This window comes from Oryzias latipes, chromosome 15, assembly GCF_002234675.1.
Source record: "Oryzias latipes chromosome 15, ASM223467v1".
Lineage (NCBI taxonomy): Eukaryota > Metazoa > Chordata > Actinopteri > Beloniformes > Adrianichthyidae > Oryzias > Oryzias latipes.
The window spans coordinates 18,155,348-18,171,597 of NC_019873.2; the positions used below are offsets into that span (position 1 = coordinate 18,155,348).

The window sequence follows — 16,250 nt, forward strand, 5'->3', positions numbered from 1 at the left end:
TGACTTTTTATTTTAGGTGTAAAGACCCAACCTTTATGTTTTCTTATAATGACATGCTCCTACATTGGTTATGATATTTAATATAAAAACTGAAAACGTTAAGCTATAAGTGGGAATGCATAATTAAACCCTAGAAATATTGTCTTTTTTCTTATTTATCCCCTGTACTTTTTTTTTTGCCAAGCAATCTGTTTTTTCCCTACGGAAGCTCTGAGCTGCCACTGCGAAAAATATTTTTTGGAACAGCTTCTCGTAATAACGAGAAAGTATCTCGTTATAACGTGATACGTTTCTCGTAATAACGAGAAACTTATCTCGTTATTACGAGAAACCTATCACGTTATAACGACATACTTTCTCGTAATAACGACATAGTTGTTTACAGTAAAACGTCATCTTCTCGCGGGACATTTCATTCTCGTCTTGATGACCTGTGGGAAAAGATGGAGAATCAGCGGGAGCCTCTTTATTCCTTTTTAAGGGATAGAAATGTGTCAGAGGACAGAATTTCCACCATGAGGAATGACAAAGTAAGTTATACTTATGAAAAACATAGTTTACGTGAGTTTCATATCGATTTAATTTATTTTTTTGTTACTGAATGAGCCTGCCGTGTACTGCGTAGACCTGAGACCAAGACCTCGTTAACTTAAGTATTGTAGTAGCTGCAAGGAAGCTCCTTAGGCGGGCGGTTGTCAAACAGCTCTTTATTAATGTTTCTGTATCTCAGAACGGTTACAGCACGAACCAACAGGCACAGCGAGCTTCTTCTAACTCCAGCGACAACGTTCACCGAACGCACACGCACACACACCCACAGGTAGACCCCGCCCCCTCTCTCCCACCAGTCATCAGCCCACCGCTGATTGACACACACTGTGGTCTAGCATCTTGCAGAAAGAGGGGGGCGCCGGCCACCTGCAGCTCTGTCCAAACTCTGGGTCGTCACAGTATGTAATGTTTTAGAGTTGCAGGGTATAACTCTCTTCAGTATGAACGTGCTGTGTTAACGTCTTTTATTAACATAACTGGTAGCAATCGCTTTTAACAGAAGGCTTCGTGCTTCGTTCATATCCCATAATGCATTATTCTTATTGTCAATACATCTTTACCGTAACGGAGATGCATTCGAGTGCAGTAGGATAAACGTGTATCAAAATATTACAAAGTACACCTCGATTAATGCTGTTATCCTAAGCTAATCATAGCGTATACTTTTATCCTGCAGAAATGACGAGTTGAGCATGATTATTTACAATTTATTAGGTGTCAACATCAAGCAGTTAATGTAGAACTTTATGTGATAGCATTCATGAGCAAGTGAGTGAAAACTATTTTATTATTGGCTTCATCATGACATAAGAAGCCATGCCAACTAGTTATGTTTGATATTATGTGTAAAAACCACAACTGGAGCAAAAGCGCGTCCTGGTGGTGTGATGTAAAGCCCTGCGCGGGACTATTTTCTTCATCCCGCTCCCGCCCGCGTCCGCTGAATTTCTGACCAATCCCGCCCGCTCCCGCAACGTATGCGTTACACTCCCGCCCACACCCGCAATATTTATGTCCACTCCCGCCCGCACCCGCAAAACTCATAGAATTTAGTCCCGCACAGTAATAGAGATGCATTGATTTTGTATCGTCTCCCGTCCCGCAGGAAAAAAAACACGTATTTGTATTGATATTATTAAAGAGATTCATGTCCTCCTCCAGCCTCATCTTTTCATGCATTCCTCTTTTGTGTAATTTGCAACTTAAATATTAAATATATTTTCACAAATCCCGTTCAGTTAAAAGTGTGCGTGTGTAATTAGTAAGAGCCGGGGCGGGGCGCACCCCCAACAACAGGTTAGATGACAGAGGCCATTGGGCGTCTCTACCTGGTGCCTTCACGGAGCTTCAGTACATTAGACTCTAACAGCTGCTCAGCCTAACGTAGTCCGCTAATATATATTCATGAGATATTCATGGCAGCACTGATCCCGCGGGTTTTTTTTCTGCCGCCCGCTCCCGCCCGCAGCACAATTCAAACCGCCCAATCCCGCGAGATTTGGCTTGGGTCCCGCGGGACCCGGCGGGACCCAATCCCAATGCAGCCCTCTAGTGTGATGCACGTAGTGTAGCTCCAGATAGTCACAAACTGTCTTGATGCTTCTTGATGAATATGTTGCGTATACAATCCTACTGTTTTTTAAGGTACAGTAAACCACTGTTTAGTCCAGTTTAAAACAATTACTTTTACCATGAATAACTAATAATAAATTTTTTCTGTAGATTGACATATCAGTTATTGGAAGCATGGATGATGACAGCTTGGCCACATACGTTCCAATCTACGGTGACAGGATTGCCACACGAAGGTTTTGCTCTGAATATAAAAAGAAAGGTGAGAGAGATGCACAACGCCAGTCATTGCTTCAAAAACTAAAAAGAAAGATGGGATTTGACACACAACCAGAAGGCCCTGACCATGGAGAACATGATACAACTCAAACACATCCAAGGGCATATTTGAAGAACAACAAGCTGGCTGTGAGAAAGACCAGAAAGGTTGAGTTAGGATGGATACACGAAGGAAAGCAGCTACGCAAGAAAAATGGAGGTGGAACAAGGAGAATAGATTTGCCAAAGGAAGCAAAAAAGGCTGACATTTTAAGCATTGCAAAGGAACTATTTTTTCCAAATGGAAGATCTAAAAAGGGACAACTGGAGGATTTTACTTTTGATATTTTAGATTACCAAGAGGATGCAGTATTAGATGAAAACACCACAGTAGGAGAACTTTATTCCCTGCTAAAAATGGGAACGTTAAGATTTTATCTTTGCACAAGAGAACGGAAGGAATCAAGAATCCCAGAAATCAGTATTCCAGATGACCGCATGGACCACGATGAGCCAGAGGATGAAAACAGCTCCTCATATTCATCTAACTTCTCAGAGGTCCTGATAGGTCCTCACACTGGTGAACCTCTGGCATGGCAACTGGAAGACACTCTGCCCATTTCATCAAGTGATGAAGGGGAATCTGTGAGTCTTAATCTTACTTCAGCCACCCTGAACTTAAGTTCTGTGAACCAGTTTGTCTCAAACAACTCTGCACCAACGATAGCTACCTCCACTGAAGAGCCTGAACCTGCTCTTATGCTCCCACCATCTGCTGTGTCTATTTTGTCAAGTTATGAAGGAGACTCGGCAGTTCTTCTTATTCCTTCTTCTGCCCTTGAGCTGGCAAGTCAAAGCAATATCACAACCAGTGATGTGCCATCTACATCCAGTGTTACTGAGCAGCCTGCATCTACCTCTGTGTCCCACATACCTAGTATGACTTCATCAGATAATGAAGCACACAGTAATACTGAGCTGTCCGGATATGACACGATTAATGTTAACATTAAACTTCATAGGACAATGCTTATGGATGAACTGATAACACAGTTCAAAGATCCCAGCTTGCTCACCTGTCCTTTAAAATTTAGTTTTATCGATGAAATAGGAGCAGATGCAGATGGAGTTTCTAGAGATGTCTATTCTGCTTTCTGGACAGAGTTTTTAGACAGTGCTGCTGAAGGGCAAGACATGAGAGTTCCATTACTTTCCCCAAAGTGGCAGGAGGAAGAATGGAAATCTGTTGGACGGATCCTTGTAAAGGGGTTCCTAGACCATGGCTATTTCCCAAGCCGCCTTGCACCAGCTTTCACAGTGGCGCTGGTTTTTGGTGAGCACTTGGTGTCACCTGACTTGCTATTTGAGTAACTCCTCTTTTACATCAGTCCAGAAGAGAGAGATCTTGTGAACAAGGCTTTGCTGGAGGATCTTCTTGGTGAAGAGCATGAGGAACTGCTTGATTTATTAGATCGTGTGGGTGCTAAATTTATCCCAACAAGAGAAAACTTGAAAGCTGTGCTTTTAAATGTTGCACATAAGCTGATCATTCAACAGCCAAAATATGCTCTTGATAAAATGTCAGAAGTTGCAAGAACAACATTTGCACATGTCTTCAAGAGCCAACTAAAAATTCAAGAAATGTATGAAAACATGAAACCTACAGCAAGAAAGGTTCTGAAATTATTAGATGCTAATCCTACTACACAAGCTGAGAGCCAGAGTCTGAGGTACTTACAGCAGTACATCAGAGGACTGGATCAGGCAGGTCTCAGAAGGTTTCTGCGATTTACAACTGGCTCAGATGTGCTTTGTGTTACTAAAATCGAAGTTCTCTTCACACCCTTAGATGGAGTAGCACGGCGGCTAGTAGCACATACATGTGGTCCAGTTCTGGAGCTACCTTGGACATACTTGTCCTTCCCAGAGCTGCGTGTGGAGCTCGACAATATACTGAGCAGCAACAGCTGCTATGTTATGAACATTGCGTAATATTAAAAATAAGGTGCCTGTTGAAATCTTTTTTTTAATGTTGAAATGTTTCACAGAAATAACAGAAATGTGCACAAATAAATCTAAAGTGTTTTGGTAACGTTTTGGTTATTACTATGTAACATATTCCAAAAGAAGTTTTTTTTATTTGAAGTAAGAATAGAGACAATATCAGGAGAATTTACAAATGCGATGTACCACTGTAAAATTCATATTCAACAGTTTTTGTTATTGATGCCAATGGAAAAGAATCACTTATTGAGAAGGAAGACTGGTTAAAAGAATACTGTGAAAGACGAGCATTTGAGGTAACATTAACACTGTTCATAAAAAGATTTCCAAGTTAAGCAGGTTAAGCTTGAAGAATGCATCTACATATCTTTTTTTCTTTTTACAGGGCAGTATTATATGTTATATTCCTTTCTGGTTTGATGTGCATTAAGCACAATGATGTCCTGGTTCACAACAAAAGTATTTATTTTTGTACTCGTTTTTAATGTATGTGAAGTTTCTCATGTTCACTTTAGAGATTTGGTTTTTCAGATTTAAAACATATCTGCTCTACAGTTTTGCACTTTGATGGAGAGAACCTCCTCCCAATAGGACATTTTAGAGCACTTGTTAAATGAACATTTTGTTTACCATGTCAAAGCACATGTAGCAACATTTCTGAATGTTATGAGGAAAAGAACAAAATTGTTGGTTTGATCACCCAAATTGTTTATTTTGTGATGATTAAAACATTACACATTCAACATAATGAGTCCTTGATTTTTCAACTTTTTATCATAGCTGCATTTCCAGATTAGTTGTCAGTTTAAAACTGACCTCAGTCACCAGGTACAGAGAACTTTAAGGATAGTTGTTGTGTTAGACATAATGAAAAGTATATTTTATGTATTTACTGAGGTGGGGTGTGGTTTATAAATTGGACCAAATTTGAATAGGTTGTGTACTGTATTATAGATTTAACATTTTTAATGACATTTTCTAAATTGTTCTCCAACATGTACACTTAAATGTATATTATGTACAATTTACATATCTAAATATCTTACACATTTATGAGAAAACTGAGTAAACCTAGATCCATATCTTACTAACATTCCACTACTCTTATGTCATAGCATTTTTTCAGTCATACACAACAGCAAAAAGTTTCAAGTTCTGTAAACAAAATATATGAAGGTGCATGAAAGGACAATATGACACCAATTATGAGTACGCAGAAGTTGATTGTAAAGAAAGCAGGAAACTGTTGATTTGAACCAGTGTTACACGTCTGACAGGTTTGAACGTATGGAAGCTCTTAAAAATAGATACAGTTCAATTGCTTCATTTGGTGTGGTCGGTGCATGAAGACAGTTTTCTGCCATCAGGAGGCAGGATAGTGAGAAGACGGTTTCATCACATGTGTCTGGTCCCCTCTGAAGACAATGTGCTTTGCAAGTTGCCACTGCTTGCTCGGAAACTTGCTTCAAATAATCTTGTCCACCAAAAAGCTGCGGGAGGGTATACATCATGCATGGTCGGCCACTTGGAGCAATCGCATTTCTGCTCTGACGAATGATGTGAGTGTTCCATAAATGAACAACATTTTGAAGCTCTTCCTGAAAGGGAAGCAAAAAAAAACATGTTTATACATTACATATTCCTTATTTAAAAGCATATCCTTATCATATATTATTTTCTCTCTCAAATACATGTACACACCTCAATGATCTTCAAACAGGTGAAAAGAATCAGCTGCTTGTCCAAGAAGTCCCCAGTGAAATCATCTGAATCCTTCAGTTTTTGAAAAACGTTAATCCAGTACTGTGCATGGTGTTTCCTTAAGAAAGCCCACCAGCTCTCTATTCGCTGATTGTGGGTGCTGGATCCTAAAATGAAGCAATTTCTGGCAAAGCTGTCATCATTATCAAGGCGTAAAATTCTTTGAATGTCTTCCATTGTACCGTTCTCTGTCCCCATGTCTGTACGGACTCTGGCTGCAGTACCACCTCTTTTCTCAACTTCTGAAATGAAATATCCAGCAATAATTTTAGGATTACTGTTTGTAGAGTATGCATGAAGCCAGATAACCATTCTGGAAAACCCATCCACAGCCCCATTCAGACAAATTCCATATGGTTTCAGTTTATCATAAGAGTCCACATGCCAAATAAAGTTTGGTCCAGGATTACAATACAGTCGACGACGGAGACGATTACGTTGTCTCAACTCAACACCTCTGGGATCCAGAATTTTGATTAACTGTCTCACTGTGTTCTGGGTGACAACAAATCCCTCCTGTATACATCTAAGATGTTGCAGTTTGTATCCATTAAATTGACCATAAGTCTGCAGTTGTCCAATAAGAAATAATGCAATGTCAAGAACGTCACTTTGGTTTTTTCTTCTGTGAAGTCTCAGTGTTGACAAGATTCTTCGAAGAGTCCGAAGGCTGATTATTATTCTATCAACAGCGCTGAGTGAAAGCAGTATTTCTCTATGGTTTAACCCCATTGAAAAGTACACTTTAATTAGAGAATGCAAATGTCCTCTATCTGCATCCATGAAGGAAGTCAGTCAGTAGGTTTTCTTAATCCTCTCAAAATCTTCAGGTAGTGTTTCTTCGTCCAGCCTCAGAGATGTCGATCTGTAAAAACAACAAAATTATTGGTGCTATGTTTTTTTCTTTTTAAATAACAGTTTAAATAAGTGATTTTACTGAACTTTTCTACACGTTAAGCTTCACACAAAGTTTGCCTTTGTTTTTGAAAGAAATGTCAGAAGTTCAAGTCTTCAAAATTTAAAGTTGCTTGAAAATAGGCACTGTGAATTTTAAGAGTTTAAATATTAATTCAAATAAGTATGCATTCCAAAACGTAAAATAGAACCTTGTTTTCTCTGCATATTTTGACGGATTATTGATACAGCCATCATCCTGTTCCTCTCCAGCGCGTCAAAAAAGCGCACGTATACGTGCATCACACCACCAGGACGCGCTTTTGCTCCAGTTGTGGTTTTTACACATAATATCAAACATAACTAGTTGGCATGGCTTCTTATGTCATGATGAAGCCAATAATAAAATAGTTTTCACTCACTTGCTCATGAATGCTATCACATAAAGTTCTACATTAACTGCTTGATGTTGACACCTAATAAATTGTAAATAATCATGCTCAACTCGTCATTTCTGCAGGATAAAAGTATACGCTATGATTAGCTTAGGATAACAGCATTAATCGAGGTGTACTTTGTAATATTTTGATACACGTTTATCCTACTGCACTCGAATGCATCTCCGTTACGGTAAAGATGTATTGACAATAAGAATAATGCATTATGGGATATGAACGAAGCACGAAGCCTTCTGTTAAAAGCGATTGCTACCAGTTATGTTAATAAAAGACGTTAACACAGCACGTTCATACTGAAGAGAGTTATACCCTGCAACTCTAAAACATTACATACTGTGACGACCCAGAGTTTGGACAGAGCTGCAGGTGGCCGGCGCCCCCCTCTTTCTGCAAGATGCTAGACCACAGTGTGTGTCAATCAGCGGTGGGCTGATGACTGGTGGGAGAGAGGGGGCGGGGTCTACCTGTGGGTGTGTGTGCGTGTGCGTTCGGTGAACGTTGTCGCTGGAGTTAGAAGAAGCTCGCTGTGCCTGTTGGTTCGTGCTGTAACCGTTCTGAGATACAGAAACATTAATAAAGAGCTGTTTGACAACCGCCCGCCTAAGGAGCTTCCTTGCAGCTACTACAATACTTAAGTTAACGAGGTCTTGGTCTCAGGTCTACGCAGTACACGGCAGGCTCATTCAGTAACAAAAAAATAAATTAAATCGATATGAAACTCACGTAAACTATGTTTTTCATAAGTATAACTTACTTTGTCATTCCTCATGGTGGAAATTCTGTCCTCTGACACATTTCTATCCCTTAAAAAGGAATAAAGAGGCTCCCGCTGATTCTCCATCTTTTCCCACAGGTCATCAAGACGAGAATGAAATGTCCCGCGAGAAGATGACGTTTTACTGTAAACAACTATGTCGTTATTACGAGAAAGTATGTCGTTATAACGTGATAGGTTTCTCGTAATAACGAGATAAGTTTCTCGTTATTACGAGAAACGTATCACGTTATAACGAGATACTTTCTCGTTATTACGAGAAGCTGTTCCAAAAAATATTTTTCGCAGTGGCAGCTCAGAGCTTCCGTATTTTCCCCCCAAAGCTTTTGTTGTGTCTTTTTAACTATATGAAAAATGACTTTCAAAAACCCTAGTTTTTTCCATCTAAAAGCTGGAAAAATGGTAGAACGAGAGAGTTAAAGAAAATCTACCTTTTTTTGTAAGAAAAAAAGGCAAATATCATCCTGTGAAATAGTGTTTGACCACAAAAGGTCATCATCAGGTTTAAATGATTACCACTTTGCAGGTGTCATGAGATAAGAGGCAGTATTTTTGGAACACACATCTGCACCCCTTTCTTTTTTTTTAAAGTAGCATTAACTTGTAAGTATTCTGGTTACTTTAATATATTTTTGTTCCAGGAAATGCAGCTTTTCAAAGCCTTCAACAAGCAGCTTGAACCATGACTGATTTTATAATTTACAGAAAATATGAAGTTGTCCCTGAAGTGTATAAGTAATTCAAAGTGAAGGTTAGGCTTTTATAGTATCAACCCATAATTATAGAAATAGTCAAAGAAGGCACTCTGACTTTCTGACTGCTTTGAACATCCGCATTATATTACCTCTCCTGTTTTTCTCTTATAACAGATTTCATTTGAAGTGGCTGCAGGTGCTCTGTTGGTCTTAGATTGCAACGTTTGATTAAATGAATAAAAAAATGTCAGTTCAAGCAGGCGTCAGATGGAGTGTTGCATGATTTTACAAATCAGTGAAAAAGACATTTAAAAATAAAAATATCATGAAATTTAAAATTACATCAGATTTATATTACTGAGAAGTGAAGCGTGACAATGGTTATAAACTTCAATTTCCTGAGTCAAAGGCAGACGGTAGCTGTTTAATCGGCTTGACTTTTTATGTGTTGCTACACCGTAGGAAGTGTTCCACCAAATCTGAATTAAAAAAATCCTGTAGGCAGTGGAGGGTTGAAAAGAGGGCAGCTTTTGAATTCAGATTGTGCATTAAAATTTGACAAAATTTATGAAACAAACAGACACAAAAAAAAACCTTTGTGAACGGGATCGTGTGGGACTTGGTTGTGCCAATCTTGTCTTAACAGAAATTTCTGCAAGTCTTGCTTTGGCTGCAGCCCATGCACATCCTTTGGCACCAAGCGTGACCTTTCACTCTGATTATTATTTCACTTCCTCTGTTTCTATTTTATCAGACTAAGCTCTAGTCAGACAGCGGCCTGTTTATGGGTCATGGTGCCAGTGAAAGCTGGGATCAGACATTGTGTTGCTGTAATCTGGATTGCTGCTGCTGCTGCTGCTGCAAAAAAGACACCCCAATAAAAGCACGTCTCTGGCTATCCTTAGTCATAAAAGAGAATAAACACAATTCGAGCAGAATAGTTATGGGTAACTACTTCCTGCTATTAGGGAACATTCAGGAATTCTTTCATTGTACAGACAAGGTTGTTGTGTTGGAACTCCAAGCAGAAGAGTTAGCACTGATTCCTTTTAAAGCTTCCACTAAAAAGGATACTTTATTTCTTTATTAATTTTTACTTTACTGCAACTAAAATAGCTATCAAATAAAATAAAAATTAAGCTTGACTGGGCTAGAAATAACAGAACTGTGAATAAAACCTTCTGGTCATTTTAACTGGCATTCTTGTTATCTTGAAAGCAGCTCCTTTATGAGTTTTATTTTTAAAATGCTATAACGTTTTACTTTTTTTGGTAACATATCAGAGAAATTACTCTCAATATCCATTTATTATTGATGCCATCAATGAGTTGTGGAGTCATACTAAGGGGCATTATATAAAAAGCTGTTTCTAGTGTTCTGGCTGCACTATTTAAAGTTAATGAGCTGGAAGACTGCAAATGTTTGCCACTGTGCAGCATCACCACTTCACAGTCCTTTTACGGCTCACATTGAGAGGACTAGTTGCTGGAGTTTATGGGGAAATGTGTCATTCTTTTCCTTTTACAAAATAGGAGCTCCTTTTACCTTTTCTTTACTGATTAACATTTGCAGTTGATGAATATTCTATAGTACAGACAAGCCAGCTGACTTTTTTTACCCTTCAAATGCAGAGTTTGTTTTCTTTTTTTTCTAGAAATGGTAGAAGTTTACAGTCCTTTATATAAGTATGTGACATTTCTATTTTGATTCGTATCTTAATTTCTGGTTGCTGATACGATTCATAGACAATATTGGTTCATTTTGAACGATCCGTATCACTGACCTAAACTATCGATCCAGGACATCTTTAGCCAAAAATTTCAACAAGTGTGACTCAGAGATAAATTCCTGGTATTGAGCAGTGCAGGTGAAGTTTTCCAGATTCCTTGTATTTCTTGCAAGATAATCAAGTGTAAATTAAATATGTGTACAAACAAACAAGTAAACCAGAATGAACAGCCAATCCATTGACGTTTTAGTTTCATAAAGTTATTGTTGTTAACAGGCAGTCAGTATGGGAATAAAATAACAGTCTTCAGGTTTCTAAGTAAAATTAGTAATTTGTACCAAAATAAAAAAAAATGAATAAATAAAATGTGATTTGTTATTATAAATAGTTCCTATTACTTAGGATTAGTGGTGTCCTTGATGGACCATCAGTGGACCATCAGTTTTATGAGGAAAAAAAACTATTGTGCTATTACTTGGTGAAGAAATATGCTTTCAACTTTGTCTCTTTGAAAGTGCTGCTACACTTGACGTCTTTTTTTTCTTTCTTTCTTTTTTTTTTTTTTTTAGAAGCACCGTCAGAGACAGCTCGAAATAATTGGACATTTCTCCATATGATATTTCTGTCCACTTTTCAGTGATGTATTTCCAATAAATGCCTCCTGCATCCTTAAGGGGATCCAAAAAAAAGCTTCCATCCAAAATTCAAACACAATTCCATGTCTGGGAAACAAAAATAAATTTTCCTGCTAATATTTGTTGAATTAAATAGATTTGTATTTCTAAATGTGCTGCTTTAAGGGTTTTTTTTTTCTACAAAAAGAATGTACAAAGTGAATTTTTTACTACAACTTATAGTTAATAAACCTCTTCAGTGTTTGTTTCAATTATTTAATGAATTCAAAATGTAGACCCGTGTGTTAAACTTTGACTCCACAGAACACACAAGATGCATGAATCACAGAAACTTTCATTGATAGAGCTTACATATTTATTGCATGTACATTTATTACCAGAGTGCATATCAAAATCACAAATAGAAAACAATGGCCGTAAAGCAGCATTTGAGACAGTTATAGTGGGGTAAGGGACAGAAATATACATTTTCCAAAGCATCTGGCAGACGGACAGAAATGACAGAGAATTTTAATAAACAAACAAAAAGGCACTGGAGGGCAAGGAATCCAAAACACCAACTGGTACTGAACAGAATCTGGCACAAATTTAAACCCAAAGGCAAGGAAAGTTGACAAGTATCTGGCGATGATCAGAGAAAACAGTAGGTATGTGCTGTAAAATAGGGATAATGACTAGACTAAAGGTGTCAGAGTTTTTACACAAAAAAAAGGTTACCCAACTAACAAAGTTATTCTGAACAACTAACAATTAACTGTTGTATAAAGTGATTGATGCCACAAGCATAAATTTGCTTTAAAATGTGTTAAAAACTGTGATTTTCCATCTTCTTACAGTAGAAAGCCGTCTAAAGAGAAGCCCTGATAAGGTTCCTATGGACATTCTAAAACTTTCACCCTTAAACATGCCTTGTGGAGATGATCTGGTCCTCTCTAACAGAGTTTCCTCTGCTTCTCTTATCAGTCATGCCTGATGTTTGGGTGCTGGAAGCTTTTTTGTGATAATGGGTTATTCATGAGCTGCTTTTGACAGAAACATGTATTGAGAGTGGAAAATACAGAATAAATGATGTAGTCTTTTTGGATTTTTGGGGGCTTGAAAATGTCCTTATCTGACAAATAGCTGCAGGGAAAAAGATGCAGGACTTAAAATTGTGAAATTGTGGTAGTTCTTGTAAATATATACAGTAAATGTGCTCAATATCATCGAATCTACTCAAACACAAGCTAACATGTTTTTGTTGTGAGAACTGTGAGAATATCTGAAATGCAGATAAGACACCTGAAGACGGGTTTGCTATAAATGTTCAGCTGCAGATTCATATTTACCAAACTAAACATAAAACTTGTTTTCTGCTTTTGAGAAATGCAAGAAATGTTATTTAGCATGGGGTTTATCATGGATATGATATGGCAGCACTTAGGATAAATAAAGACAATAATAGACACTCCTACAAATAACATAAACTAGAATATGGTGTTTCATCTCTGCCATAAAGTTAAAGGGCTTAAAGACAACTGAGCAGGCATATTCAGGAACTGAGTGAGCGAACCTTACAACCACGCAGGCACAATTCTAACATTCAAACAGTCTCCTTAAGTACTGCACTGAGATGTACTCAGTGCAAAGTATTGTTTGTGCCACTCTGCCTGCATTACAAAGCGTTATATCTAGACCTGATCTTCTGATTTCCTAAAACCTGTTTTGTCTCTGACTCCATTTGCCTGCTGCCTGCCCCAAATCTTACCTTGATTCTGACTACTCTAGTTTCCTCTCTGATGCTCCCAAGCTCGTTATTGACTCCTGTCTGCCTGACCCTGATTTAGCTTCGTGGATTTTTAGCTGATTTAAAAACCCCATTGCAATTGGAACCAGCTGTCTGCCTGTTTTGTGACAATAGTAGGAAAGAATTGTTTTTTTACATTTCAAAACTGGTTAATAAAAGAGAAAACCTTGCTAGTGTCTTTTATATTATATATATAATTTTTTTTTTTTTTTTACGACTTAAATACCTGAATCGTTCATAGAAATGCCATAAAAGTAGAACAGTTCATCCCCATCATCAGTTATAAGGACACCAAGAGAAAGAAATTACTCCATTATCTGAACAATGAAATGGCAAAAGAAATATGGTCATTAACATCGAGTTACAAAATTGACAAGATTGAAAGAGTAATGACATGGCTGATTTATCTCCTTTGACAAAATTGCACTGTGTTTATCTAATAGGATCAGCTACCCTGATTTCAGTTTTGATGTTCATTTGTGCATAACAAGCAAAGATAGAGAAAGCCTATTCAGCCAGTTCTAAATACAGAACATGGTTGTAAATGCCCGAATACACAATGCTTTTCAAGTAATGCCAAAAAAAGAGAATCCATAAACTTTCATCTTGGCAAGAAATACAAACAATTATGCCATATCATAATAAAGAGGAGCTTTACTGAACAAAAAAAATGACCCACTATTTAACAGCAAAAGGGCTAAATGAATGCATCTGAATGAAATGCCAGATCCACAAATAAGTGAACAGTGCTGCTTTCTGTCGCCCTCATTAATAAGGTCATTTGTGACAGCCCCGGCAGCAGCAGCAGTGTCCAGACTCCTGTGGCCATAGCTGAAACCAGACTGACAATTACTTAAAATCTCATTATTAACTAGAAAGCAGGCAGTCTGAATTTAAATGAGATTCTGCTGTGACTCCAAAAAGAAGAAAATAGTGATATTAACTATTCCTTAGGCACAACAGAGAGTCATTTATTTTTATGTAATAAAACAGATTAATGACATTGTGATGAATTTGGGATTTATTTATTTATTTAGCAAATGTTTTTGCTTGTTTTTTGTTTTTTTTTAGAAATGTTATTGTGTCTGCAATTTGGAGTGGAGTGGAGAGTGTGAAAATAGTGTTATATTGTGCACTAAAATCAGTACAATATGTGAAACAGAAGCTTCCCCCATAAAATAAAACCAACATTTTTCATAGTATTATATTTTTTCTAAGTTTAACTCTATATTTTAAAAAGAAAATGCTAAATTCAGTGCAAATTTGGTTTCAAGCCATGTTTTCTGTACACACCAAAACTTAATACCCATAATATCCAAACACAAGATGGCACAATTCTACATTGCAGCAAATATAAATATTTCTCTCAATCATTAGTAAATCAACATTGAACATGTTTTTTTATGTTGACACATTTTTCCTGCTCTTGTGTTTGCTGCCTTAGCAAATTAAAAACATTTTCGTGCAAAAATCTTTGTCAGTGCACCAGGAAAGGTGTTGATTCCTAGACTACTTAAAATCAGAGTTTCACTTGTTACTCCATGTACGCTAAGGATGTCATCATAGGGCTGTTAGCAGGTTAGCATTGATGGATTCATTACCGCTTACCTCCACATGTTGAACACCTGCTTTTATGCATGTCTGTGTCTATGTTTCCACTTTTAATAACTTTTTTTGAGTTTAGCTGGATGATATCCTCTGTATTGTCTAAGAGGCACCAACACTGGCCTACTATGCAGCACACCATAAAATATTTACATGTGCCCAAGGCTGTTCCTTTGGTTTAATATTCGAAATTTTAGATGTGCATTACATCACTTATTGATGTACTATTCGCAAATGTAAGATAACACCTCTGATTCAGAGCACTTGGGTCCATGTTTCCCAATAAGCTGCTTCTCTGTGCGTTGTAGACAAAATCGATTACTCCGCTAGGCTGGGCCAGCCACCACTTGTCAGATTTCATTCCACCTTTAAACAACCACCATCCCTGTTTTCACCTTGAATGTCCTGTTATCAGCTCAGGTAAATGTATAATTGCCCTCCTTTACTGAACATGCTGGATCCTCAGACTTTGACAGAGTGGCAGAGGCCTTGATAAAAACTTTTAGTTCATTTGTTTTTCAACATAATTATTATTATTCGAGTTCATCTTTGCCAATAATTACACAACTGTTGCTCTCGTCAGGTAGGTGGTCTGCATATGCAAGCATTCAACATGTTGTTCATCAATTGGAATTACCATTTGTTTTTAAATTTAATCTTGTCAGTCAAATAATCACTCTTCGTGCATGACCCTCATGTTCTCTATTGCAGTTCTGGGTGCTTTAGCTTTAGTCTTTGTAGAACTTTTTTATTTATTTATTTATTTATTTATTGCTGATGATTATGGTTCTTTGCCATGCTCTTTGCATATGTTTTTATCAAATGTCTACCAAGTGGGCAAGTAAGGAATGTAGAACAAAACCCCAAAAGTGGTGGGAGAAATAAAAAATATAAAAGCTGTTTTTGTATCCTCTTTGACAGCTTTACATTTTATCACTATTGAATTTGACTAGTAACCATAGAAAACTGACATAATAGCATGGCTGCCTCTTGCTGTCTGACCCAGTCACAGAATCTAAATAAATCATTAAATTCAGCATTGTTAGCCACATGCTTGGAAAGTGAGTTTTAAGGAAACATAAATTAGTAATAATTTCTCTCAGTGTTTGCTTCACCAATGAAAGCAAAATGTAGGCCCCTCCTTTGGGTGCTGACACATCACCAGTGAAAAACAAACAACTTTGTGAGATGTTAGGCACAGTTTTTCACTCATAATATGCTTCATTTTCAGAAACAAAGGAAAACCGCTTGTTTCTGTGAAGCCAGTTGTTTTGAGAATACATGAGTGCAAATCTGTATAAGTTAGTCAGAAGTAGCAAATTCATGGTGGTACAAGTCATTGAATAGGAGGGCCCACATAACGATTCTGTACTGCAGATGGCTCAGTGTGTTGGGGCATGGGAAACCAGGGTTCAATTCCCAGAGGGTGTGATGAGCCTTGGCCCTTCATGCTACTGCCTAACTATGTAGCCATAAGGGGACCCAAGTCTTGGCCTCCCTGTGCCGGTCCCCAGTCCAGATAAAAT

At 37.7% G+C, this 16,250-nt stretch overlaps 3 protein-coding genes across 3 annotated transcripts in view; 2 read left to right on the forward strand and 1 right to left on the reverse strand.

Moving 5' to 3' along the window:
- Positions 1–16,250, forward strand: part of LOC101164585 (muscarinic acetylcholine receptor M3) — a 97,376-nt gene that overhangs the window by 75,008 nt on the left and 6,118 nt on the right. The gene's annotated exons all lie outside the window — the stretch shown is intronic.
- Positions 297–5,129, forward strand: LOC111948741. Its single transcript, XM_023963115.1, has 2 exons — positions 297–530; positions 2,275–5,129. The coding sequence occupies exons 1-2, from the start codon at positions 444–446 to the stop codon at positions 3,751–3,753; spliced, it is 1,566 nt and encodes a 521-aa protein (XP_023818883.1). The 5' UTR covers positions 297–443; the 3' UTR covers positions 3,754–5,129.
- Positions 4,513–8,447, reverse strand: LOC111948742. The gene is made up of 3 exons (XM_023963116.1): positions 8,254–8,447; positions 6,088–7,012; positions 4,513–5,984 (listed from the first exon to the last, which is right to left on the reverse strand). The coding sequence occupies exons 2-3, from the start codon at positions 6,928–6,930 to the stop codon at positions 5,649–5,651; spliced, it is 1,179 nt and encodes a 392-aa protein (XP_023818884.1). The 5' UTR covers positions 6,931–7,012; positions 8,254–8,447; the 3' UTR covers positions 4,513–5,648.

Coding starts and splice junctions, on each gene's coding strand:
- LOC111948742 (XM_023963116.1), bottom strand. CDS start 6,930: ATGGATGCAGATAGAGGACATTTGCATTCTCTAATTAAAGTGTACTTT. Junction 5,985..6,087: donor CCTGTTTGAAGATCATTGAG/GTGTGTACATGT, acceptor CTTCCCTTTCAG/GAAGAGCTTCAAAATGTTGT.
- LOC111948741 (XM_023963115.1), top strand. CDS start 444: ATGGAGAATCAGCGGGAGCCTCTTTATTCCTTTTTAAGGGATAGAAAT. Junction 531..2,274: donor CCACCATGAGGAATGACAAA/GTAAGTTATACT, acceptor TTTTTTCTGTAG/ATTGACATATCAGTTATTGG.